The 25,385-nt window shown below is 46.7% G+C and overlaps 1 protein-coding gene across 2 annotated transcripts in view; it reads left to right on the top strand.

Moving 5' to 3' along the window:
* Positions 1 to 25,385, top strand: part of AAR2 (AAR2 splicing factor) — a 67,010-nt gene that overhangs the window by 30,464 nt on the left and 11,161 nt on the right. Inside the window, exon 4 of one of the 2 annotated variants that reach the window (XM_036827214.1) lies at positions 20,073 to 20,108. The exons of the other annotated variant lie outside the window; for it this stretch is intronic. Coding sequence (XP_036683109.1) covers positions 20,073 to 20,093 — 21 coding nt within the window. The 3' untranslated portion in view covers positions 20,094 to 20,108. Of the gene's footprint in view, positions 1 to 20,072; positions 20,109 to 25,385 lie in introns of those variants that run through there. 2 annotated transcript variants of the gene reach the window in all.

Below are 25,385 nucleotides of genomic sequence, written 5' to 3'. Positions count from 1 at the left end.
TGGGGTCCTTTGGAGTCAGTCCGAGCCGAGGAGAAAGAAGCAGAAGCGACAGAAAAGAGGACAGAGGATTCCTCCTTCTAACCCTACCGAGGAGGCGGTGGCCAAGGGACTGGGGGCTTTGTGTTTTGCTTTGTCCATGATGTGCCTCATGTTGCACAGAAGTTTTCTTGATGGGGGCAGACTCTCTAATAGCCTGGTCCGTTCTGTGACCCCCTTATCCTTTCACAGGAGTCTTCAAGCGGCAGGTGCCCTAATGGCTTTTAAATGCCTGACCCGTGCCCGCACGATACCCTTCGGCCTAGTCCTCAGTCAGAAGGAAGACAGAGGGATCCTCACCCGTTCTGGGCAGCAGTTACTGGGGCAAAGTGAACCGTGAAGCCTTCAGAACACACCAGGGTGTGGCCCAGGCCAGAGTTCCTCTGTTGCTTCCACAGCAACTTGCCTGTTCACAGAGGGTCCCAAGGAATGAGGAGAGGAGGTGGGGAAAGAGATCCCCCCTGGAGATCCCCGTACAGGCCACCAAATGTCGTGGTCCGAACGTGGGTTGGAAAAGAATCTCCGGACACAAGGCAGAACATAAAGAAGATAGAATTTATTAGAGGGAAGTGTCGCTGCCAGAACAGTGGGCCGACTTCCCAGTAGTCTGGGAGAGTCTAGCCTCAATTCTTTGTTGATAGGAAGATTACCTCTCCCTCTTTGAGAAGGCTCCGTCCCTCCACTAAAGGCCCTGGAATGGCCAGTAGTTGCTGCTTTGTAGACTGCACAACCCATTTCTCTTCACCTCCCTTCTGATGTCAAGCCTTCTTTGCTTTGAGGAAGCCTTTTTCTACTCCATGTCATCTTTGGTAGGAGTGCCAATCATGGGACCTCAGTCCATCCTTCTACCCGCAGAGATAGACACATAACTTCAGCTAAGCCACTTGTCACCTTTCCTGGGATGCTTCTTCTAGAAGGTGCAGAAAGATACTGCATGCTTTTGGAGTTATGGTGGTAGAGGACTCTCAGCTGGACCTAATAGGGCTCATCATACCCATAAAAAAAAAAAAAAGAGCCCTTGCACCAGAAATGAGGATGAGGACAGCACAGAAGGAAGCTGAGATGAGAGATTAGAGTGAGAGAGAGAGAGAGCCAACAACATCACTGGAGCACCTGGATCCAGCACCACCTGCAGCCCACAATCCCCAGGATTCCTTCAAATGAGCCAATATAATGCCTTTTTTTTCCTCCCTAAATTTTATTTTATTGTGGTAAGAACATTTAACATGAAATCTACCTTCTTAAGAGTTTTTTAGGTGTAAAATACAGTATTGTTGATTATAGGTACAATGTTGTACAGCAGATCTCTGGAACTTAAGCATCTTTCTTAACTGGACCTTTATGTCCGTTGAGTTGTAACTTCTCATTACTCCCTCCCCCCACCCTCTGGCAACCACTATTCCATTCTTTGATTCTATGAATTTGACTGTTTTTGATACTTGATACTATTCACAATAGCCAAGATGTGGAAACAACTTAAATGTCCATTGACAGATGAATGGATAACGCAAATGTGGTATATGCATACAATGGAATATTATTCAGCCTTAAAAAAGAAGGAAATTCTACAATATGTGACAACGTGGATGAACCTTGAGGACATTATACTGAGTGAAATAAGCCAGTCACAGAAAGACAAATACCTCTTTTCTTTAAGCCCCTTTGTGACAGGTTCCTGCCCTTGCAACCAGAAGATTCCTGACTAATTCATTCTTGCATTTGTGAGGCTTTGACCTTCATTGCCTTCCCATCTGCAAAACTCCCAAGATGTCAGAGCTCAAAGGAGCACTGGAGACCAAAGGCTGACCCTGCTGTTAGTGAAACCAAGATCCCAGGAGGAAAAAAGAACTCATTCAAGGTTACATGGTAAGTTGTTTTCTGCCCAAAAAGAAAAAGAGCTTGAACTCACCGGCCAGCAGCCTGGACCGTGCCGCAGTCCTCAGCCATGGCAGTAGAGTGCTGAGTGGCTATCGATCTGTTGTTTTCGGATGCATCACCCAGACAGGATTGCCGCCACCCCACAAGCATTTGTGCAGCCAAGGGAGAGCTCCAGGATGGGCCCAGGCCAGGCTGGGGAGGGCGTCAAGTGCTGCTGTTTCTGCTGTTCCAGACCCTGCGGCCCCTGTCGGGAGAGGGTGGCCATGATCGAGACCAGGGTTGCCCTTTACTGAGCACTCACTATGTGCCAGGCAGCATCTTCAACCATAGCAGCAGCTTTACGTACATTTGCCTTCATATGGAAGACTTGCCGCGTCCATATGAAGGAAGTACTATGGGAATCCCCATTTCACCAGCGAGGAAACAGGCCCAGAGAAGTTAGGGAACTTTCTGATAGTCACACTGTAATTGAGCCACCCGCTTGGATTAACCCAGGCCCGCCTGACTCCAGAGCCCATGGTCTCACCCTTTGCATCAGGGGAGACGAACTCGGATGCTGACAGAGGTCAAGCAGGCCTGTGGCTGAGTGGACGGGAGTACACCTCTGCTCCCCAGCTCTGGCCCGGGGCGGCCAATTCAAGGCAGACTTGTCAAAGCTTCCAGTTTTTCAAGAGAAGCCAGAAACCTGGATTTTTATATGAAACTTCTCTATTTTTAAGTGTTGGCAACAAATTCAGATTAAAAAAAACAACACTGTGCAAGCCAACCAAAAGCACATTTGCAAGCCTGTGGATTGCAACTTTTCTGCTTTACTCTACTCTTGTGTGGCTGGAGAAAGATATTCTTACCCACAGGGGTCTCTGTCCATCCCCTGGTGGGAGAACTGATATTGTTAGACCCTGACCCTGCCCGAGCCCACACTCATTCGCTCTCAAATATGCCTCAAAGGCGAAGCACCAGAAGTGGGAGCTGGGTGGGAGCCGAGACAGCAGAAGAGACTTACTATTCAATTTTACAGGTGAGGGCGGAAGACCAAGTGAGGCAATGTAAATGGTTGACATCCCATAGTAACTCAGTGAAAGAGCGGCTGGGACTAGATCTGAGGTCCTTCTGAGCCACAGGTGAGGTGCTCTTGTCACCGTATTACCCAGCTGATGGCCATTTGGCTAGAAAGAGGAAACACCTGGATTCTGGAAATGACAGACTTCCAGCCTTGCTCATAATGATAATACTAGGGAGGTTACTGAACCTTTCTGGGACTCAGTTTCCCCATCTGTAAAATGGGTGTAGTAACCACCTCTCAGGATAAGAGTGAAGAGCAAATGAAGTACAGAATGTGGGAGTGCCTGGCACACAATAAGTCTTTTTCTTCCCCATCTGTCCAGGACAGTGCCGAGAACCAGGAAGGCAAGGGGAAGACCTCACTCATGCCCTTCACTCTCGGTATAGTCCTTACTGCCTTCACTCAGACTCTTCACTTGTATTCAGTCCACACTGAAGGCAGGCAGTGTCCCCTCTAATCGATTCTGACAGAATCGATTAGAGGGGAAGGCGATGGGGAACTGGCCGTGCAGCAGGGGTGTGTCACTGTGAAGATGGGCCCAAGATCACAAGCCAACTGGGCTCAGTGGCCTCTGGGGGCAGGGCTGGGCCATAGCGCACGATGCCCTGGGTGCTCCTCAGAAAGAGGCTCAACGCGTTTCCTGCCTCCCAGGGAGCAAGGAGGGTCCCTGGCGGGCATTCGTGGAGGCTTCAGGCTCGTGGACTCGACGCCAGTGCTGCCTGGAGGTGGCGACTCCTGGTGATTCTCTGATCCAGACAGGTTGTGGCCCAACACACGCTGCCACTCCGGTCCCTCACCGGAGATGTGACGAATTGATCATGACACCCTTTCTTTCTCAATGTGATGCCCCAAGCAGCCTCAGCCAATGCAGGAAGCTGACATGTGAGGGGAAATCTGCTTGTCTTTCCTGATCCAGTTGAAGTGCCCTTGTCTTAGAGCAAGGGGGAGACAGGCCCAGAGAGAGCAGAGGCTTCGTCCAAGGTCACCTAGCATGTTCATGTCAGGGTGGGCATCCCAGCTGCCCTGTGCAGCCCAGAGCGTGGGGCTGAGGCTGCTCAGTAGGGCAAGTGTCCTGCGGCCTCATCTACCTGCCCCAAGCTCAAGATCTGCATTCTCACCTGCGTTCCCCACCAGGAAGCCGCGGCTCTGCAAGCATGTCGGGAGTCAACCCTGCCATAATCCTTGGACCAGTCCTTCCGCTTCTCTGGGGCTCAGTTTTCTCCTCTGTCACATAGGGTATTGGCTGTGCCCCAGGCTCCTGTGAAACGCCAGTGCCCAGTCCCTGAAGGATGAGGGGTTGCGTGCTCCCCACCTCCCCAAGTAGGGCCCTGAGCTGAAGATGCTCACAACCCCTTCTGCGCACTGCTTCTGGAGCCGGGGTCTGTGTGCCGGGCACGCACTGATGCGCGATGACTCACCAGAGCGGAGTCTGCCCCCTCCCGCCTAGGCCTCGGGGACAGGGGTGGGGCTGCACCTGCTTCATCTCCAGGTCACCAGCCCTCAGCCCTGGGTCTGGCACAGAGGAGGCGAGTGAGTGAATGAATGGGTGGATGGATGAATAATATCCTAACAGCAGCGCTCATCCAGCCCCCTCCGTGTGCCAAGCTCCCTGCACACATCATGGCTCATCCTGGCGGCCTCCTTGTGCTGTGGAGGGAGCTACACCCCCTCCCCATCATCTATTCACTATGCGCACACGGCCTTCTCTCCAAGCCGTGGTTCCCAGAGCCCCCCAGAGCTCAGAGCTGCCCCTGAGACCCTGACCCAGGCCAGGCCAAGACAGCCACCCCCAAGCTTCCCTCAGGCATTAGCGGCCTCACCCTGCATCCTTGACCTGGCAGGACCGGGGAGTCTCATCTCCTCAGCCATGAGATCAGCCCCTAACAGAATGATCAGCCCTTGGCCTCCCCGTGTCTGCTCAGCTTGGCGTGTCTTTGAGGCTCTCAACCCATCACCTGGCCTCAGAAACAGCCTCTGGACCTGAGGGTCTCCACAAGGCTTTGTACTGACTTACCCTGACTTCAGCAGGAATGATCAAGGTTGAGCCTCATGGGCCTCAGAGGTCAGGGCTGAGACCCGTGGGATGAAGCTATGGGAGGCAGATCTAAAATCTCAGTATGAGGTAGAACTTACAGTTAAAGCTGCCCGGAATGGAATGGGCTCTTTGGAAGTAGTGAGTTCTCCGTTCTTAGAGGTATGCAAGTAAAACCTAGGCAGCTTAATGAGGCTAACAGAGATATCCACCAGGAGAGTAGCTTCACTAGGTGGTTGTGAAGTTCTCTTCCAGTTCTTTGACCACAAATCTCCTTTTTTCTAGGACTTTCTCCTCAAACCACCCCCCCAAGACAGACACAAGCAATAGCAGACCCAATTCAGGGCAGAGGAAAGGGGAGTCCAGAGGCTAAAGGAAAGTTGTTTGTGAACACACAGCTGGGCTCAGGACCAGGGATTCTGGAACCCAGCTGCCTTTTTGCAGGGGCTTAACTGGTCCTCCCTGGATCAAGTCCAAGGCTGATGTGGGATCCTAATCTCCAAGAGATTCCCCCAATGGTGCTGAGTGTGAGGGCCAGGGAAAGCAATGGGCGTGGGGACTATGGGCTCTGGGTTCAAATTGGCAATATGTGGGGATACCTGGGGGACAGGCAGCTTTTCAGGGGCCCAATGCCATGGACCACTGAAGGCCTCTACTCCCACCCCTACGAGGAGGACGGGAGGGAGCATAGCCCGGAACTCTCTGGCACCTGCTTCCTCTCGCGGGCTCCACAGAGCTCACACTCATCTGTCTCTCTCACACGCTCCGTGCCGGGACAGACACAGCAGCACCCACATCCAAACCACTCACATACATCAGACGCACACACACGTTGGGCACAGGGACACCCACACGGAGACAGAGACACACCCTCCTGGAGCCACGCAGACACCCACGTGCACGCAGGCACAAACGTGGGCCCCCTGGCTGGGGAAGGTGGGCAGGCCGGGGGTTGTGCGCTGGGTCCTAGTTCTGGAAGTCCTGATTGTGTGGAAGCCATTTCCTGCCTCTCCCCATGACTGACTGCCCATCCGGGGCCAGCAGGGCTGGGGTCTGCAGGGAGGCGGCAGAGCAATTTAGCAGGCTCTCAAGTCAGCTAATCTGCGTTCAAGCTTTAGCTCTACCTCCTTCTAGCTCTGTGACCTTGGCAAGTCATTGGACCTCTCTGAGCCTCAGCTTCCTCATCTGGAGAATGGGCATAAACATAGTACTGCTTAGATCCAGTAATCTCTGCAGCCTGCAGGCCTGGCACATAGTGGGTGTGGAGTAAATGGAGATATTGCTGTTGGTTCAGGGCAGAGGCTCAGCTACCAAACGGCCACTCACTCCTTGCAGCCCCGCATATGGTGAGGGCCCTTATTCATGAGCTGTCATTTCCACGTCTCCTTCAGGAGGCTACCTGAGGTCTGAACCCATGTGTATCCCTTGCAGGGGCCCAAGGCTGCGAATGTGTGTTCCCCACCTGGTGAAGACAGCTCCCAAGCCCCTGGCAAAGGTGGGACTCAGCCTGAGGGTCTAGGAGAGGGATGTCCCCAGAGACAGTCTTTTTTTAAATTTTATTTTATTTTTTGGCTGCGCTGGGTCTTTGTTGCTGCGCGAGGGGTTTCTCTAGCTGCCGTGAGTGGGGGCTACTCTTCGTTGAGGTGCGCGGGCTTCTCATTGCGATGGCTTCTCTTGTTGCAGAGCGTGGGCTCTAGGGCACAAAGCCTTCAGTAGTTGGCGGCGCACGGGCTTAGTTGCTCCGCGGCATGTGGGATCTTCCCGGACCAGGGATCGAACCCGTGTCCCCTGCCTTGGCAGGCGGACTCTTAACCACTGTGCCACCAGGGAAGTCCCAGAAACAGTCTTTGATATTTAACAGTGAGCAGCCCCTCCGCTAGAACCTGAACTAGACTCCTAGCAATTTCATACCATTGCATTCTAGAACCATGGACTGCAAAATCCAGACAAAAACATATGCTTTGCCAGCATATGTTAGACTCTCAAGGATCTCAAAGCACAAATCTCAGAATCTTAGAGCTGTAAGGAGGCCTAGGAGATATCTGGTCCAGCTGCCTCACTCCTGGGATGGGATCCCAAACACGGAGCCTCCGAGCGGGAAGAGAAAGTTGGGTCCATCCTAGTCCAATTTGACAGAAGTGGCAACTGAGGCTCAGAGAGGGTGAGCCACTGGTGCGAGGTTGCACAGCAAGATAGTGGAAGTGTTGAGACCAGAACCCTGGTCCTGGCTTCACAGGCTTAGACTTGGCCCATCTATGGAGGCCTGGAGGAGGTGGGGGAAGATGGAGGAGGAAACATTTGGACCAAAGCAAGGATTTTCCAGAGACTGTTTTTGAAAAATCAAACCAAAAAGAAAAATGGGAAAGGGTGCTGGCTTCCCTTTATTTTCTGCCTTGTCTTCCTCTGGGCACTCATTCTCTGCAGCTCTCAGCCGGCCCCCAGCTCTGCTCACAAGCTGCTTCCAACCGCCCACAGGCTTCCTAAAACGGTCTCTGCAAGCTAATTCCAGAGGGTGAATGGCAGAGAGCAGGCCTGGGGGGTGGGGGTGGGGGGCGCTTCCTTAGCTAGCGCAGGCGCAGGGAGTCTCCTTGGGCAGGCGCAGAGCTGGCTGCCCCCACTCCCAGCCCTCTCCCCGGGTGCTTCAGCCCCTGCCCGCCCTGCAGGGGAGTAGGGATGGGGTCCAGCGCCCACCACTCACTGTCTGAGCCCTCAGAATAGGCTATTTATTTTTGCTTCTTCAAAAATTAATTTTTAAAACTCTGTATGTAATAATACATATGTAATAATAAATATGCAGTAATATATATTTATTGTATAATAATTGGGAAAGTGTAAAGAAGAAAATTAAGATCACCTGTAATCAACTTCTGTCAGTGAAACAACCATTAACATCTAAACATATATCCTTCCAGACTTTGGATCAAGCACATATTATAGAAAGAAGGGCTGATTTCAGTACATAATGTTCTAAAACCTGTTTTTTCTTCCAATCATATATTCACAAACATCTGTCCTAGTCAACAATTGAACTTCTACAGCATGATTTTTAGTGGCTGCATAGCATCGTGCATATGACTACACCACACTTTACTCAACCAATCCCCAGTGCTGAAAATTTTAGCTTATGTCCCTTTTTTTTCCCCATGAGAAGCAACGAATCATTGATTCTTGTAGTTAAATCTTTCTGTTTATCCTAATTATTTCCTTAGGACAATGTTCTGGAATTGGAACAACTGGTCAAAGGATTTACACTTTTTAAAAAAAGATAAGCACAAAATTATAACTCTATTCTCTCTTCCTACAATGAACGTGTGATAAAGAAAAATTAGAAAATACAAATGAAGAAAAAACTCCTTAAGTTCCCGATTCTTACCACCAAGCCGCGGCTAAGAATTTTGCTGTAAAACACTAGGCTTTTTCATATGCGTGCATGCACGTGTCTGTGTGTGTGTATACACACACACATATATATAATGTGATTCCACTGAACATGCTGTTTTGTAAAACTCTGACTACTTGTTCATGTCAGTAAAGTTACATTCACAGCGTCAGTTGTATTGGCCACATAGTATTTCATTGTAGGTATGTACCCCGGCATAACCGCTTTCCTACTGCTGGGGAACAGATTTCTGATTTTGCTCCAGTATGAACAGTTCTGTAATGAACATGCTTGGAGAAGCATCTTTGCTTCTCGTCCACATCCATTCTTAGGCTCAATAGTAGTGAACTTGCTGGGTCAAGGGCTTGTGTCCTTGATATTGCATCATTTCTGACCGTAACTCCAAACACCAAGCTGGCACAGAGGCTTGACCAGGCTCTGCTGGGGGCTACAGGGAAGGCCCTGCAATCTGTAGAACAGGCAGGCCTCCCCTCTTGGGTGGCTTCCTCTCCGCTCCTCCTCCCCCTCCTTTCTCCTCCCCCTCCTTCCTCCTCCCCCACCTCTCTTTCTCCCTCTCTTTCCTGTTGGCTCTAAGCTTGCCTTTTTCTCAGATGGCTCTTTCCTCTCCCAAGTCTGAACCGAGCGAGACCCCAGAGAACAGAGCAGTGCCATGAGGGATGGAGGGGCACCGAACGAGGAGAGGAAGTCCTGGGCCGGCCTGGTCCCCAGCAGCCAGGAAGCTCTAGGCAGAGCCCCCTCCACGCTCTCTCGGCTTGTTCTGCCCCATTGTCCAGGGCTGGCTCCTGGCCCTTCCTGCTCTGAGCACCTCAGCTAGGCAGTGTCACCTCCCTTCTGTGTTGGCCGCCCCCATTCTCTCCTCTGCCCAGGGTGACCTTCAGCCTCTGGTGGAGCTCAGCCCCCTTCATACACCCATCAGGCCTGCCCCCCAGGCCCCCCAGGCCCCGCAAGGCCAGCGGCTCCCATCCACCCTACCGTCTCTAAGCACCAACTGCCAACTGGCAGTATCCTGGCTGCATCTTTCCTCTCCTCAGAGCAATGGTGACATGTCACACTTGCTCTCCAGTTGTCCACAGTCTCAGGTGAGTGGGGAGCTGGAGGCACAGAGAGGGGCACATTGACCCTGCCTCCTGTTATTATGCCCATTTTATAGATGGAGAAAGTGAGGTACAGAGAGGTTAAGGGACTGGCCCAAGATCTCATAGCCAGCAGGTAGCAGAGCTGGATTTAGAGCCCACGCTTGTCACCCAGAGCCAACCAAACACTAATCAGGCTTTATATCATCCGAGCTCTGTGAAACCCTCAAGTCCGTCCTGGGCTCCCCAAAACCTTTCTTTCTCTGGCCTAGACCTTGGAACCCACCCCTTGTCTGGGCCAGAGAGAGGAAATCTGTAAGCCACCCATCTCCATCCGATGCAGTATGCTCCCTGAAGGCAGCTTTGTCTGTCGCACTCCCTGGCATTTCCAGTGCCTAGAATAAGTGCTTGCAGCGTAGTAATTGCTCAATAAATCTTTGCTGAATGAATGAACAAGATTTGCCCTGAGAAGAGGCGCTGTTTTGATGAAGTGGTGCCATCGCAGGCATGCAGTGCAGTTAAGAAAGAGGCCTGGAGCCAGGCTGCCTGGTCCAGTCCTCCCTGTGTGACACCGGACAAGTCACTCCACATCTCTGAGCTTCACTCTCCCCACCTGTAAAAGAGAGATGTCATAGTGCCTTCCTCCCATTTGTGGGGCCACTGCACAAATGCTCTGGGGATATCTAGCTGCTATTATTACTATGTTATTACCCAAGGACACCTACCACCCATATTGGAACCTGGGTCTGGACCAACGTGGTTCTCTCCCCACACCCCTGTCTCTGGATGCTGCCCGGGGCTTGGGGTAGGGGGTGGGGGCTGCTGCTGGGCTGGACCATGCCCTCGCCTTCATCCCTTGTCAGGAAAGAGGCCCTGTTGACACCCGATCCCAGCCCCAGCAGCTATTCTTGGTCCCTCCCCATATCACTCATCGCCAGGCATTTTCCCTCCTAAACTCGTTCTGCGTTTCCATAGGAACCGGGGGGAGGGGCCTCTCCCACGGAAGGGAACTTCATTTGAGGCCTTTCGGGAGCGGCTGGCAGCGCCTGGCGGAGCTTCTCCCACTGCTCCTCACCCCACTTTCCAGACCCCTCCCTGAACGGCGTGTTCCTCCGACCGTGATTTTTAATGCATTTATCCTGGCGCTTAATTTATCCCGCATTGTGATCAGATTTAGCCGAGAGCGCTCTCTGCGCGCGGGCCGTCCTGCATATTCATGAGCCGGTTCATTCATGCCACCTGAGAGGATGCCAGGTGCCGGGCGCCGTGGGCAGCGGCCTGGGCCCACGGATCCCACCCGCGGCAAGGGCGCCCCAGGGTTCAGGGGTCAAGGGCCCGGACTGGAGCGAGGCAGGTGGCCTAGGGTACAGCCTGTGTGGGGAGTCACTGGGCGCAGGCTCTGGAGTCGAACTGGCATTAAGTCCTTCTCTGCTGTCGCTAATGAAGTCGCTTCACCTCTCAGTTTACTCATCTGCAAAGGGGGCCGATAACGGCACTGCCCTGGGTCACTGGAAGGCTTGAAAGAGAAAATACACGTCAGTGATCACGGTGGTGGGGTGGGATGGGGTAGGAGCGGTATAAGCAATCAACACATTCTACCATCATCATTATGGTCACGGCTGAGCAGTCGTTCATCTGGTCTGGTTCCCCAGGGAGAAATAGGGCAGCAGCAGGGTGGTGCCTAGGTCTGTTCTGGCGGGGGAAGGAGGGGGGTATTTCTCCCCAGCCTGCTGATACCCTTGATAACAGCATTGGGAGGCCAGTCCCCAAGAAGGCAGGAGAAGCCCAAAGAAGCCATCCAGCCTCTGAGGAAAGGCCACAGATGTGGATGTGTGAGCCCTTCCCAGGGCTAGCAGGTCCTCAGGAGGCTGCGGCTCTGGAAGGAGGCCAGGCTCTTGGCTCCAGGTTCTTGGTACCCATGGGAATTTCTCTGTAGATTTACTCTGTTTACTATTCATTCTGTCAGTTTACTGATGCCAACCCCTGCTGGGCTCTGGGGACACGCGTCCTCAAGGTAGATCTCATCCCATGTGGGAGGTGAACTCAGGGTAGGGAATAGTCAGGACCTTCATATGAAGCCAGATCAACTTCTGTGGAAATTCAGAAGTGAAGTGGAAGAAACCACCCCAGCTGGGGCATCAGGGAAGGCTTCCTGCAGGAGGCGGCACTTAGGCTGAACCTTGAAAATGTGGCTGTAAAGAGGCAGGATGGAATAAGAATGTGTCTTGGTGTCTAAGGGACAGCAAAGGCCCGGGGATGGGAACTCGGCTTGGGAGGTGTTGTTCAGATGGAGCTGGGAGAACCATGAACCCCAGGTGGAGGGTTCAGGACTGATTTCAGTTCGCCCCTGAGACAGGGAGCCAGAGGGGGATCACCTCTGTCCCTCACGTGTGTGTGCACTCAGAGGTCACGTCCCAGCTTGCTGGAGAAAAGAAGAGAGCTCCCGCCCTGGCTCTCCTGATTAATCTATAATTAAATCAGCACAGATGCCACAGAACCATGTTGTCATTAGGGGGCTGGTGAGGGAAACAGTGATTTCTCTGTGAACCAAGAGCCCTGCCAGGTGGCTGTGTATTAGGCCACTCACAGGCAGCCATCAGGGGTGAAGGGAAGGCAAGGGAGGCCAGAGCTTCAGCCAGGAATAAGAAAACCAGCAGATCACAGTTGGCCATTTACATAGTCTTCCCATCACTATCTTGGTTAATCACAACAGTGCTATGAGGGGATTACCATTATTTGCTTCCATTTTACAGATAGAGAAACTGAGGGGCAGAGAACAAAAGGGTGAGATAGCCTGGTTGAGGACATGGGTTTTGGAATCAGAAAATCTTGGGTTCAGAATTCCCAGATTTGCCTCTTGCTGGCTGTGTGGCCCCAGGCAGATTGCTTACCCTCTCTGTTCCTCAATTTCTTCATCTGTATATTGAGGACAAAATACTATGACTTCAAAATAGTATTGTTGTAAGGATTGAATGAAGCAATCCATGCAAAGAATTTACCACAGTGTTTGGCACTCAGCAAGTTCTCATCAAATGCTACTACTTATCATCACGATTTGTCTAACTGCTTACTTCTTGTCCATCTTTCTCACTAGAATGTGGGCTCCATGAGGACAGGGACTATGTCCATCTTGTTCACCTCTGTGACCCCAGCAATTGTCACTTGGTAAATTATTCGTATCTGAGCCAGCAGTTGGTAGGCTGCAAAATGCCAAATAAACGTTAGATACTATTTTCTCTGTGTTCTGCCTTGCTGTAAAAAGGATTCAAGGAGGCAAGTATTGTTATTATTGTCGTTATCTTTGTCATTATCACTGTCATGTCGCAAGTCTGCTATTTAGAGCTGGTCCTTCCTGAAACGGGTTCAGGAAAAGTCTAGAAAATGCAAGAAGCCTCAATCCACAGGTGGCTGCTAAGAAGTAAGGGAGGGGTTGGAGGAGACCTGGCTTCTGGAGGAGTCATCTGGGGACAACTACAGAATCTGTTATCGAATTGGGGGTCCCCTTGCTCACCACTTACCAAATCAATACTCACAGGTGCTGATAGAAAGGAAAGATGCCTTTAATCAGAATGCCAGCAATCTGGGGAGATAATGGACTCAATGTCCCTCAAAAACCACCTCAGAAGATTCTGCTTGGCCGTGAAAATTTTAAAGGGAAGAAGGGAAGTAATCTCAGTTAATCACTGAGCTAGGAGGTCAGAGTCATTGCCATCCCCCTGCGTGCAGGCTCATGGACTTCTTGTGATCTTCCTCTAGATGTTATCTTGTTCACACAGTTTGGTCACACAGTTTGTTTGGGAGATTACTGAAGGGGCATCTAGGGAAGAGGTCTGGTCATCTGTTAATTTCTTATTCTTCATTTCTACTTCTTTGATCTATGGAAATAACCGACAAGTTAGGCAAACTATTGCTGATTAAAAGATTTGAAAGGTGTGCTTGGGCCAGAGATGAGCAGAGCATGGGGGTACTTGGTTTAAAAGTTAGTTACTGGGACTTCCCTGGCGGTCCATTGTCTGGGACTCCGTGCTTCCACTGCAGGGGCATGGGTTCGATCTCTGGTTGGGGAACTAAGATCCTGCATACCACGCAGCCAAAAAAAAAAAAAAAAAATTAGTTACAATATAGCTTTGCTAAAGTAACAAGAAAAGGGGCTTCCTGCTGAGGGTGGTTTCCTGCAAAGACCTGCTTACAAAACCTCTGGGCTACCCAGCAAGCCACAGCCTGGGTTGGGGGGTGCCAGGAAGAGCCTCTTCCTCTTGTCATCTGGGGACTTTGGACTTGCAGAGAGATCAGAGGGGCTGGAGCCTGCAGCCCACTTAAAGCAGATTGGATCTAAGGGAATCAAACTTCGGTGATTCAGAGGGTGTTTGGGAATCATTATTATCTCTGTCCTGTGGGGCAGTGGTTTCCAACCTCTCCACTGGGATCTGAGGTTTGTTATACAAATAACTGTTAAAGTCCTAGATTCTCCAAGTGATTTACTTTAAGTATGATCATCTTGAGTATATTCAAAGTCACAGAGACAACTGTGAGGCCCCGCTCACCTGCGTCCTTGAGTGGAAGATAAAGGAATAGAGTTACCTGGAGCTTGCAGGACCTGGTGCCTCTCACCCGTACCTCAAGCCATGAGTAACTGATGTCTGTTGGCAGTCACTTACCTGTGACAAAAGGGCTTGTATGAACATGGCGCTGTCAGGGGCTGGTGTGCCCTGCCCACGTTCCCGGAGGTGCCGGCTGATGGCCTCTCTGCCCGAAGGTGTTCTCTGCTGTGTGGGCACACTCAGCCAGAAGCGCTGGGGCCTTAATGCCCCAGGAGCCACCCTCAACCATGGGGGATAGGGGTGGGAGAAAGACTTCCTCGCCCCTCAGTGGGACAATCGCCCACAGTGGTAGCTTGAGTATTAGCCCCGTTCTTGACGTCCCTCCCTTTCCTGGCTCATTCTCCTCATCGCAAGTAGACTATCGCACCGCAGTCCTCATCCAGGATCTGCACTGGGGGAACATGGCCTAAGACACCCTCCAAAATCGTGTGTGCTTTCCTGACCTACAAAAATTTTTGAGAGGTGGCAAGGGCCTGCAGATGCTCAGGGGACTGCGTCCATCATGGGGGCTGTGATGACAAAAAATGTGGGAGCCTGTGGCACTAGGTGGGGACGTGCTGGTCAGCAGATGGTTCTGGTAAAGAGAAGTTGATGGTAAATGGAAAGCCGGGTAGCAGAGAGCTCTGTATTGTGGCAGCTTCACCTCAAACACTTGTCGGGAGCCCGATGCAGATCCTGAACTGAGGACTCTGTGTCAAACCAGGAAGGCACTTGCTTTGCCTTAGTAATCACCGATTAAGCACCTGCTGTATGCTGGGGATACAAAAGGATAAAAAAAGTGAATAAGAGTGAGTATCCTTGCCCCTGGGGACATCAGTGTCAATTGGGGAAGAGATATGTCATCATGTGAACTGAGGTTAGAGAGGAGCTGAGAAGACTTGAGAGGACTTTGAGAAATTCATCCATTGATTTAAGATACATTTATTGAGTGCTTAGGGTATACAAGGCACTGAACTAGGCCTTGTGGATGGAAGAGAGATGGGTTACAGTTACTCAAGAGTGAGGAAAGGTAACTGACATTTATTGAGCTCTTCCTGTGTGCCAGGCACTGAGTAGGGTGCCTTCCAAAGTTCATCTCATTTCTTCTCACAACAAACCCATGACGAGGTAGCTATTCTTATCCCCACTACACAGAAGAGGCCCAGAAACGTGATATAACTTATAAGACCACACGGCTGGCAAGTGGCAGAGCTGGGATTCAACCTAGATCTGTCGATTCCTAGACCCCAATACTATTTTTTCCCCTTGAATCAGCCTGTGGTTTTTGTCTTAAATACCCACTGAGTGAACCAGTTTTAAAAAGAACAAAACCTGGGAGCAAACCAGGCCAGTCTCAGATGGAGCCAGAACACGCTTTTGCTGGAGTCGAGCTCCTGCTCAGAAGCCCCGTCTCATCAACAGGGGCCCCAGCCTGGTCTTGACCCCGGTCTGTAGGGAATCCAGGACACCTGGAAGCCGACCTCATTCCACCCTGAAAAGTCGTGGAGGGAGAGCTTGGTAGAGGCCCTCTCCCCGTGCTCACTGGGCCTCGGATGCGACTGATGCGGGATTCAGAGCGGCTCAGGGCTCAGACCCTCCCCCTCACCTCCCCAAGAGTAGTCGAGTCAGGGCCTGGCTGGTGGAGGGAGGATGCTCCAGTTACTGTTACTGCAGAACAAACCACCCTAAAACTTAGAGGCACAAAATATCCGTTTAATTATGCTCACAGACTCTGTAAGTCAAGAATATGAACAGGGCACAGTGAGGATGGGTGCGTCACTATGTCGGGGGCCTCCTCTGGGAAGACTCAGTAGCTGGGGGTGACTCGACAGCTGGAGGCTGGAATCACCTGGAATTCCTTCACTCACACGTCTGATGGCTGATGCTGCCTGTCGGCTGGGACCTCAGTGGAGCTGTCAGCCAGAACAGCTACCTGCGGCCCTTCCATGCCACCTCTCCCCAGGCTAGATTGGGCTTCCCTCACAGCATGGCACCTGGGTTCCAAGAGTGAGCATCCCAAAAGAGCCAAGTGGAAGTTGCAGCACCTTTTATGACCTAACCTTGGCAATCACATAGCCTTGTGTCACTTCTGCAATAATCACAAGCCCACCCAGTTTCAAGGGAAAGGAACATAGACCTTACCTCTCCATGGGACAGCATGTGGAATTGGAGATGTTGTTGTGTCCACCTCTGTCACATAATCTGCTACAGACATCATTTGCTACTGTAGGGCGTAGGTGGGTGTTGGCTGTCAAAGCTATTAGACCAGTTTGAGTGAGTGGCTGCCCTGAGTGGAGATGGGGCCAGCATCGTGAATGCTAGAATGGGAGGTGGGTAGCCTGAGTGGGTCAGAGAATAAGTAGCTTGACTGAGGTTGACTTCTGAGGTCTAGGCAACAAGGCTGGAGGTAACAAGGCAGGGCTTGATCTGGCAAAGAGGAACAGAGATTATTTTATTTGTTTATGTACCATCCCTGCAACAGTACAGCCACCCTTTCACCCATCCATTCATCCATCCATCCAACCATCCATCCTTTTATCCATTTACCTACCTACTCTTCTATCCACCTGCCCTTTCCTTTGTTCAACAGTACAGTTGGATCATATGCACATTGAACTTACATAAATTCAACCGTATCCTTAGCCAAACAGAGAGAGGGAAAACTAATTTTAAAAGCACAATTGACTCTACCTGCCATTCCACTCAGTGGGTGTTTGCCCCTGAGGGAGCGTGAGCTGAGCCATGAGACTTTCCAGACCATCATACAGCAACATGCTACCAATTAGGGTGGTGAAAGCAAAACCACAAATGCCACAGTTCGGGAGGATTGATTGGATCTCATAGGGCAATTTTAACTGTTCATGTTTCACCTTTCACGCTGACTTTCCTACCTTCTGTATGGGATGGGACCCACCTCTCTGAGATGGGCTGGTCCCTGGTGGCACAGACACGGTAAGACCTGGTCCCTGACCTCAGTATGCTCTGTCTATGGCAAGTGCAATGGGACAGGCACGCAAACGGATCATTACAGTGTAATATGAAAAATACCATGACTGTATTAAAATACAAGTCTGTATAAAATTGAAGAAGCATCAAAGGGCACAAGACCGCTGGTGGTGGGATAGGAAGAGCATGAGGGAGGGCTTTGTGAGTGTAGGATGTTTGAACAAAATTTTTTTTTTGAATTTTATTTTATTTATTTTTTATACAGCAAGTTCTTATTAGTTATCTATTTTATACATATTAGTGTATATATGTCAATCCCAATCTCCCAATTCATCACATCACCACCAGCCCCACTGCCACTTTCCCCCCTGGTGTCCATACGTTTGTTCTCTACATCTGTGTCTCTATTTCTGCCCTGCAAACTGGTTCATCTGTACCATTTTTCTGGGTTCCACATATATGCATTAATATATGATATTCGTTTTTCTCTTTCTGACTTACTTCACTCTGTATGACACTCTCTAGGTCCATCCACGTCTCTACAAATGACCCAGTTTTGTTCCTTTTTATGGCTGAGTCATATATTCCATTGTATATATGTACCACATCTTCTTTATCCATTCCTCTGTTGATGGACATTTAGGTTGCTTCCATGTCCTGGCTATTGTAAATAGTGCTGCTATGAACATTGTGGTGCATGTGTCTTTTTGAATTATGGTTTTCTGTCTAAGAGTTTTAAAATTCCTATTATTATATTTTTCACTTCTGGAAGTTTGACCTGGTTCTCTTTCAAATCTGCTTGTTCTTTTGGAAGAGTCTATTGCTCCATATTCATGTTTTCAACTGGCTCTATTACTTCTCTAAACACATGGAATGTATTTATTTTATATTTTCAACTCTAGAATACAAACATCTGAAGTCTTTGGGGATCTGATTCCATTGTTTGCGGTTTCTCCCATCTTGCTCAGGGTGGCATGTTTCTTGAATGCTTTGAATCTTTTAAATTGTCAGTTGGACCTATATCTGTGGGGATTCACTGAAGACTAGATTGAGGGTATTTTCTTCCAGGGAGGATTTAGTTTTGTTTCTGTTGAGCACCTGGGAGCACCACAGAATTTATTTTTGTAATTTTTATACTTTCAAAAATTGAACTATTTCCTATAAAAAGTAATGTCCACAAGACTTTAGAGGGAACCATTATTCTAACTTCTACCATCACTGATTAGTTGTGAAACTTTATACAAATGGAATAATTCAGGATTCCTTATCTTGATGTAACATTGATGTGATTCATTTATGCTATTGTATGTGGTGAGAATCTGTGTACTATTCCAGTGTATGAATATACCACAATTCACTTATCCATTGTCCTGATAATGGACATTTAGGTTGTTTCCAGTTTGATGCTATTATGAATGAAGCTGCTGTGAATATTCTTGTATATTACCTTTGGTGAACACAAGCACTTATTTTTGTTGGATAAATATACCCAGGAATGAAATTGGTGGGTGATAGAATATATGGATGTTTGGTTTTAGTAGATACTGCCAAACAGTTTTCCAGAGTTGTTGTGCCAGTTTACCCTCCCACAAGCCACATATGAGAGTTCCCAGTGCTCTACATCCTCACTGACCCTTGGCCTTGTGTGTTTTTAATTCTTGCCATTCGGGTGGGGACGTAGTGGTATTTCACTGTGGCTTTAATTTGTACTTTCCTGATGATTAATGCTGTAGAACACCTTTTATGTTTATTGGCCATTTTGATATCCTATTTGGTGTGTGTCCAAATCTGTTGCCCTCCTTTTTTTGAACTTAGGCTTAATTGGAATTCATTGGAAAAGTAAAAATGGTGCATATTCCACATTATATAACACTTCCGGCAGAGCGTAGGGCAGTGGTGCACTGATACTGGCTCTTGGAAGTAAAAAATAGCCTGATTTGTAGCATTTTCTGATTTCTGTGGTGTAAATACTCCAACCATAGCCGATTTCAAGCTACCAACTGAATGGCTTACAAAATTCCTGAATATTTAACAAGCAGCTCTCATGAGCCAGTCTCGATCAGCTCTGGGACACCACTATGTCTGGGGTAGCACCTCTAATGAAACTAATTGATATTTCTGCGGCAAAATATGTAAATATTCACACTGATTGGTATAAAACGAGCCTCACATCAGTTGAGGTCAGTTTTTTTTGCCTGCATATAAGTCAACCACCAATTAACTGTAAAAGAACTTCCGGTTTACAGAGCTCTTTGGATTTTCGCACATAAAGGACTGTGGATCTGTAACTGCTTCTAGTCCGCTGTTTGAAGGTTTGCTGGTGCTGTTAGGGCACGTCAGGAAATCCTCTTGGACTTGTGTGCACAGCAGCAAACAATGATTTTGAGCTAACTGACCTCCGAGGTCCCTTCTAGTCCTGGAAGTCTACAGCTTAAAGTTCATGAAATATTCCATTAGTTGTCCCCTTGGCTTTATTTCTATTTTAGCATTGCTGTGGAATAGAGACTTTCAGAACATGGCTTCTGGAGCTAGTGAACCCAGAGGTCACATAGCTCTTCCCATAGAAGGTTCTGGCATCAGGCTGCCTAGATTAGAATCTCGGCTCTACCACTTACTTACACACTAAAAATCCCTCTGTGCCTCAGTTTCCTCATCTGATCATGAAAACTGAGGTTACAAAAACTGGAATTCCTGGGGACTATCTCTGAGCGGCCTGCTGGGGGCTTCCTCATACCTGAGACCCCAGGTTGCACTGAGTATCTTGGACCAGGCAGCAGTGGTCACTATAGGGCGGACACTTTGCAATGGCAACAAGAGGACCTACCTACGTTGCCCACACTCGGTGCTTGTGGTGTTTCTCCATCTTTCTACCTTGCTAATCTGTGCCCACAGTGGCTGGTTAGGGCAGCTGCTTGGTCAATGGTGCTCAGGCCCAAGGCCGATCCCCTCCCTCAGGAAATCCTGTCCTTACCTGAGAAACATCCCATCCCAGGCCTCCTCCTATCCTGACGAGAGTTTGAAATCCACCGCTGTGAGCTATCTCAGACCTGGTTTCTTCCTCTAGAGCCTGTTTGGAGCACCATGATTTGGCCATCTCCTCTCTCTGAAGGGCAGTGGATGGTGCAATGGACCTCATGTCCCGTGCTGTCCAGTCCAAGGGGAGCCCTCCTGCCCAGGGACCAGGGGATGGTGGCTGAGCCTTTGAGGTGTGAGTAGGTCAGTGGCCCCTCTTTTCAGGCCCTCATCATTAAACTGTTCTGATGGGTGCTTTTAAAAGTGGGTTGTCTGTCTCTTCCTTATAGAGTCATAGCAGCTCTTTGTTCAGGATATGAGCCTTTCCTTGGATACACGTATCGAAAATATACCTTCTCCCACTCTGAGGCTTGCTTTGACCTCTCCTAAATGAAGGGTTCAAATTCAGTAAAGTCTAATTTATCATTCTTTTCTCTTATCATTAGTATTTCTTATACTTTTTCAGAAATCTTTGAGAAATGATGATATGTATCCATATTTTCTTCTGGAACTTTTATTGTTTCAGTTTCCACATACAGATCTATGATCCTCCATCGTGAATTAATTTTTGTGTGAGGTAAGGGTCAAAAATCTTTTTTTCTTTTTCATATGGATATTCAGTTTTGACAGCACTATTTATTGAAAATAAAAATAAATATACTTTTTTTGTAAATATTTTTTAATTGAAAAATGCATATCCTTTCCCCCACTGAATTTCAGGGTCACCTCAATAGCCAGGTGATCATATATGTGTGCGTCTGTTTTTTGTACTCTCTGTTCTGTACTCCTGATCTACTTGTCTGTGTACTAATGGCACACTGTCTTAATTACTATAGCTTATTTTTAAATTAAACTTTTAAATTCACTTTTTATTGACATATAAGATTATATTAGTTTCAGGTGTACAACATAATGATTTGATATTTATATATATTGCAAAATAATTGAACATTTAATTGCAAGATAATTGTAGGTTCTCATACAGTTGTAAGAAATAAGGCAGAGAGATCCTGTGTGCTCTTTTTTTTTTTTTTAATTTATTTATTTTTTATTTTTGGCTGCGTTGTGTCTTCGTTGCTGCGCGCGGGCTTTTCTCTAGTTGCAGCGAGCGGGGACTACTCTTCGTTGTGGTGCGCGGGCTTCTCATTGCGGTGGCTTCTCTTTGTTGCGGAGCACGGGCTCTAGGCACATGGGCTCTAGGTGCACGGGCTTCAGTAGTTGTGGCACATGGGCTTAGTTGCTCTGCGGCATGTGGGATCTTCCCAGACCAGGGATCGAACCCGTGTGCCCTGTATTGGCAGGCAGATTCTTAACCACTGCGCCACCAGGGAAGTTCCCCTGTGTGCTCTTTACCTAGTTTCTCCTAGTGGTAACATCTTGCAAAGGTATAATACAATGTCACAACCAGGATGTTGATATTGATACAATCTACCAATCTTATTCAGAATTCCCCAGTTTTGTACTCATTTGTGTGTGTGTGTGTGTGTGTGTTTTCAGTTCTATACAGTTTTATCACACATGTAGGTTCATGTATCCACCACCATCGAGATACACAACAGTTCCATCTCCAGAAGAATCCCCGTGTTTCCCTTTTTTAGCCACATCCACCTCCCTCTCACACTCTCTCCCCACGATATCAACCATCCCTAACCCCTGGCAATCACTGATCTATTCTCCGTTTCTATAATTTTGCCATTTCAAAAATGTTGTATAAATGGAATCACATAGTATGTAACCTTTTAGGGTTGGCTTCTTTCTCTCTGCATAAATTCCCTTGAGATTCACCCAAGTTGTTACACTATCGATAGCTTGTTCCTTTTTATTACTGAATAGTGTTCCAGGGTGTGGATGTACCCCTTTGTTTAGTCATTCACCCAGTGAAGGACATGAATTGTTTCCAGTTTGGGGCTATTATCAATAAAGTTGCTATGAACATTCATATACAGGTTTTTGTGTGAACCTAAGTTTCTACTTCTCTTGGATAAATGCCCACGAGAGTGCAATTTCTGGGTTGTATGGTGATAGCATGTTTAGTTTTTTAAAAATACCAACTTTATTTTTTAGAGCAATTTTAGATTCACAGCAAATTGAGTGGAAAGTACAGAGAATTCTCATATACCCCCTGCCCCCGCATTTGTACAGCTTCTCCCATTATCAAAATACCCCACCAGAATGGTACATTTGTTATATCTATGGTTCTACATTGACACATCATTATCACCTAAAGTGAATAGTTTATATTAGGATTTACTCTGAGTGTTGTACATTCTGTGGGTTTGGACAAATGCATGACATGTATACCATTATAGTATCATACAGAGTAGTTTCACTGCCATAAAAATCCTCTGTGCTCTCTGCCTGTTCATCCCTCCCATTTCCAACTTCTGGCAACCACTGATCCTTTTATTGTCTCCATAGTCGCCTTTCCCAAAAAAGTCATATAGTTGGAATTATACAGTATGAAGACTTCTCATATTGGCTTATTTCACTTAGTAATATTCATTTGTTTCCTCCATGTCTTTTCGAGATGAGCTTGATAGCTCATCTCTTTTTTGCACTGAATAATATTTCATCGTGTGGATGTACCACAGTTATTTATCCATTCACCTACTGAAGGACATCTTGGTTGTTTCCAAGTTTTGGCAATTATGAACAAAGGTGCCATAAGTATTTGTGTGGACCTGACTTTTCAGTTTATCTCGGTAAATACCAAAGAGTGCAACTGGTGGATCATATGCTAAGAGTATGTTTAGTTTAGTAAGAAACTGTCTTCCAAAGTGGCTCTACTATTTTGCATTCCCACTAGCAATGAAATGAGAGTTCCTATTGCTCCACATCCTCATCAGCATTTGGTGTTTTCAATGTTTTGAACTTTGGTCATTCTAATAGGTGGGTAGTAGTATCTCATTGTTTTAATTAGCAATTTCCTAATGACATATGATGTTGAACATCTTTTCATATGCTTACTTGCCATCTATATATCGTCTTTGGTAAGGTGTCTGTTCAGGTCTCTTGTCTATTTTTAATTATTTTCATTTATTTATTATTATTATTGTTGGCTGTGCCATGAGGCTTGTAGAATCTCAGTTCCCCAACCAGGGATGGAACCCAGGCCCTTGGCAGTGAAAGTGCGGTGTCCTAACCACTGGACTGCCAGGGAATTCCCCTCTTGCCTATTTTTAAATTGGATTTTTCATTTTCTTATTGTTGAGTTTTAAGAATTTTTTGCGTATTTTGGATAACAGTCCTTTATTAGACATGTCTTTTTCAAATATTTTCTCCCAATCTGTGGCTTGTCTTCTCATTCTTTTGACACTGTCTTTCATAGAGCAAATCTTTTTACTTTTAATAACGTCTAGCGTATTATTTCTTTCACAGGTCATGCCTTTGATGTTGTATTTAAAAAGTCATCACCACACCCAAGATCATCTAAGTTTTCTCCTATGTTATCTTGTAGGAGTTTTATAATTTTACATTTTACATTTAGGTCTATGATCCATTTTGACTTAATTTTTGTGAAGGATATAAGGTCAGTGTATATACTCTTTTTTTTTTTTTTCCTGTGGATGTTGTCCTAGCACCATTTTTTGAAGACTATCTTTGCTCCATTGTATTGCCTTTACTCCAACACCAGTTGACTATATTTATGTGGTTCTATTTCTGGGTTCTCAATTCTTTTCCATGGATCTATTTGTCTATTCTTTCACTAACACCACACTGTCTTGATTACTGCAGCTTTATAGTAAGTCTTAAAGTTGAGTAGTGTCAGTTCTCTGACTTTGTTTTTCTCCATCAGTATTGAGTTGGATATTCTGGGTCTTTTGCCTCTCCATATAAACTTCAGAGTTAGTTTGTCGATATTCATAAAATAGCTTGCTGGGATTTTGATTTGGATTGTATTAAACCTATAGATAAGGTTGGGAAGAACTGACATCTTGACAGTGTTTTCTTCCTATCCATGAATGTGGCATATTGCTCCATTTATTTAGTTCTTCAATTTCTTTTCATCAATTTTAGAATTTTCCTCATAAAGATCTTGTATATATATTTTTTAGACTTACACCTAAGTAATTCCTTTTGGGAGATGCTTGTGTAAATGGTATTGAATTTCTTAATTTCAAATTCCACTTGTTCATTGCTGGTGTATAGGAAAGCAATTGACTTTTATATGTTAACCTTGTATTCTGCAACCTTGCTAAATTCTCTTATTAGTTCCAGGAGTTCATGTGTAGCTTTATTTAAAAAAAAAAACAACAACAACTGTCAAACTGTTTTCCAGAGGAGCTATACCATTTTACATTTCTACCAGCAATGTATGAGTCACCCAGTTTCTCTGCATCCTTGCTAGCATTTGGTGTTGTCGTTACTTTTTACTTTAGCCATTCTGATAGGTATATAGTCATAGATCATTGTGGTTTTAATTTGCATTTCCTAATGGTTAATGATGTTGAACATCTTTTCATGTGCTTATTTGTCATCTGCATGTATTCTTTGGTAAAATGTCTATTCATGTCTGTTGTCCATTTTCTAGTTGGATTTTTTTTTACTGTGAGTTTTTTACTGTTAGAGTTTTACATACTCTAGAACTAGTCCTCCAAACTATAGTTTTCAATATACCCTGAAATCTAGTATTTTTTAAAGATTTAAAAAATTTTTATTTTATATTGGAGTATAGTTGATTTATAATGTTGTGTTAGTTTCAGGTGTACAGCAAAGTGATTCAGTTATACCTATACATATATCTATTCTTTTTCAGATTCTTTTCCCATATAGGTTATTACAGAGTATTGAGTAGAGTTCCCTGTGCTATACAGTGGGTCTTTGTTGATTATCTGTTTTATATACAGTAGTGTGTATATGTTAATCCCAGCCTCCTACTTTATCCCTCCCCCTCCCATCTTTCCCCTTTGGTAACCATAAGTTTGTTTTCTAAATCTGTGAGTCTATGAAATCTAGCATTGTTAGTCCTACAGCTTTATTATTCTTCTTCAATATAGTCTCTACAATAGAAAGTCCTTTGAACTTTCATATAAATTTTAGAATGTGCTTATCAGAACCTTGAGAAGATTTTGATTTGGATTGGGATCTATAGATGTATGTGAGGAGAAATGACACCTTTCAAATAGTGAGTGTTCCAATTTATGAACATAGTGTATCTCTCAATTTGTTAAGGTCTTATTTAATTTCTCTCTGAAAGGTTTTGTAATTTTCAGTGTAGAAATCTTGCACATCTTTCATTAGAGTTATTACTAGGTATTCTATAGGCTTTGGTGCTATCGTAAATGGTATTGTTTATTTAAATTTTACTTTTAATTGTTTATTGCTCATACATGTAAATACAACTAATTTTTGAATATTGACTTTT

Source organism: Balaenoptera musculus, chromosome 15, assembly GCF_009873245.2.
Source record: "Balaenoptera musculus isolate JJ_BM4_2016_0621 chromosome 15, mBalMus1.pri.v3, whole genome shotgun sequence".
NCBI classification, from domain to species: Eukaryota; Metazoa; Chordata; class Mammalia; order Artiodactyla; family Balaenopteridae; genus Balaenoptera; species Balaenoptera musculus.
Note: the sequence above shows the minus strand (reverse complement) of the source record. Positions and strands in the feature narration are given on the sequence as shown.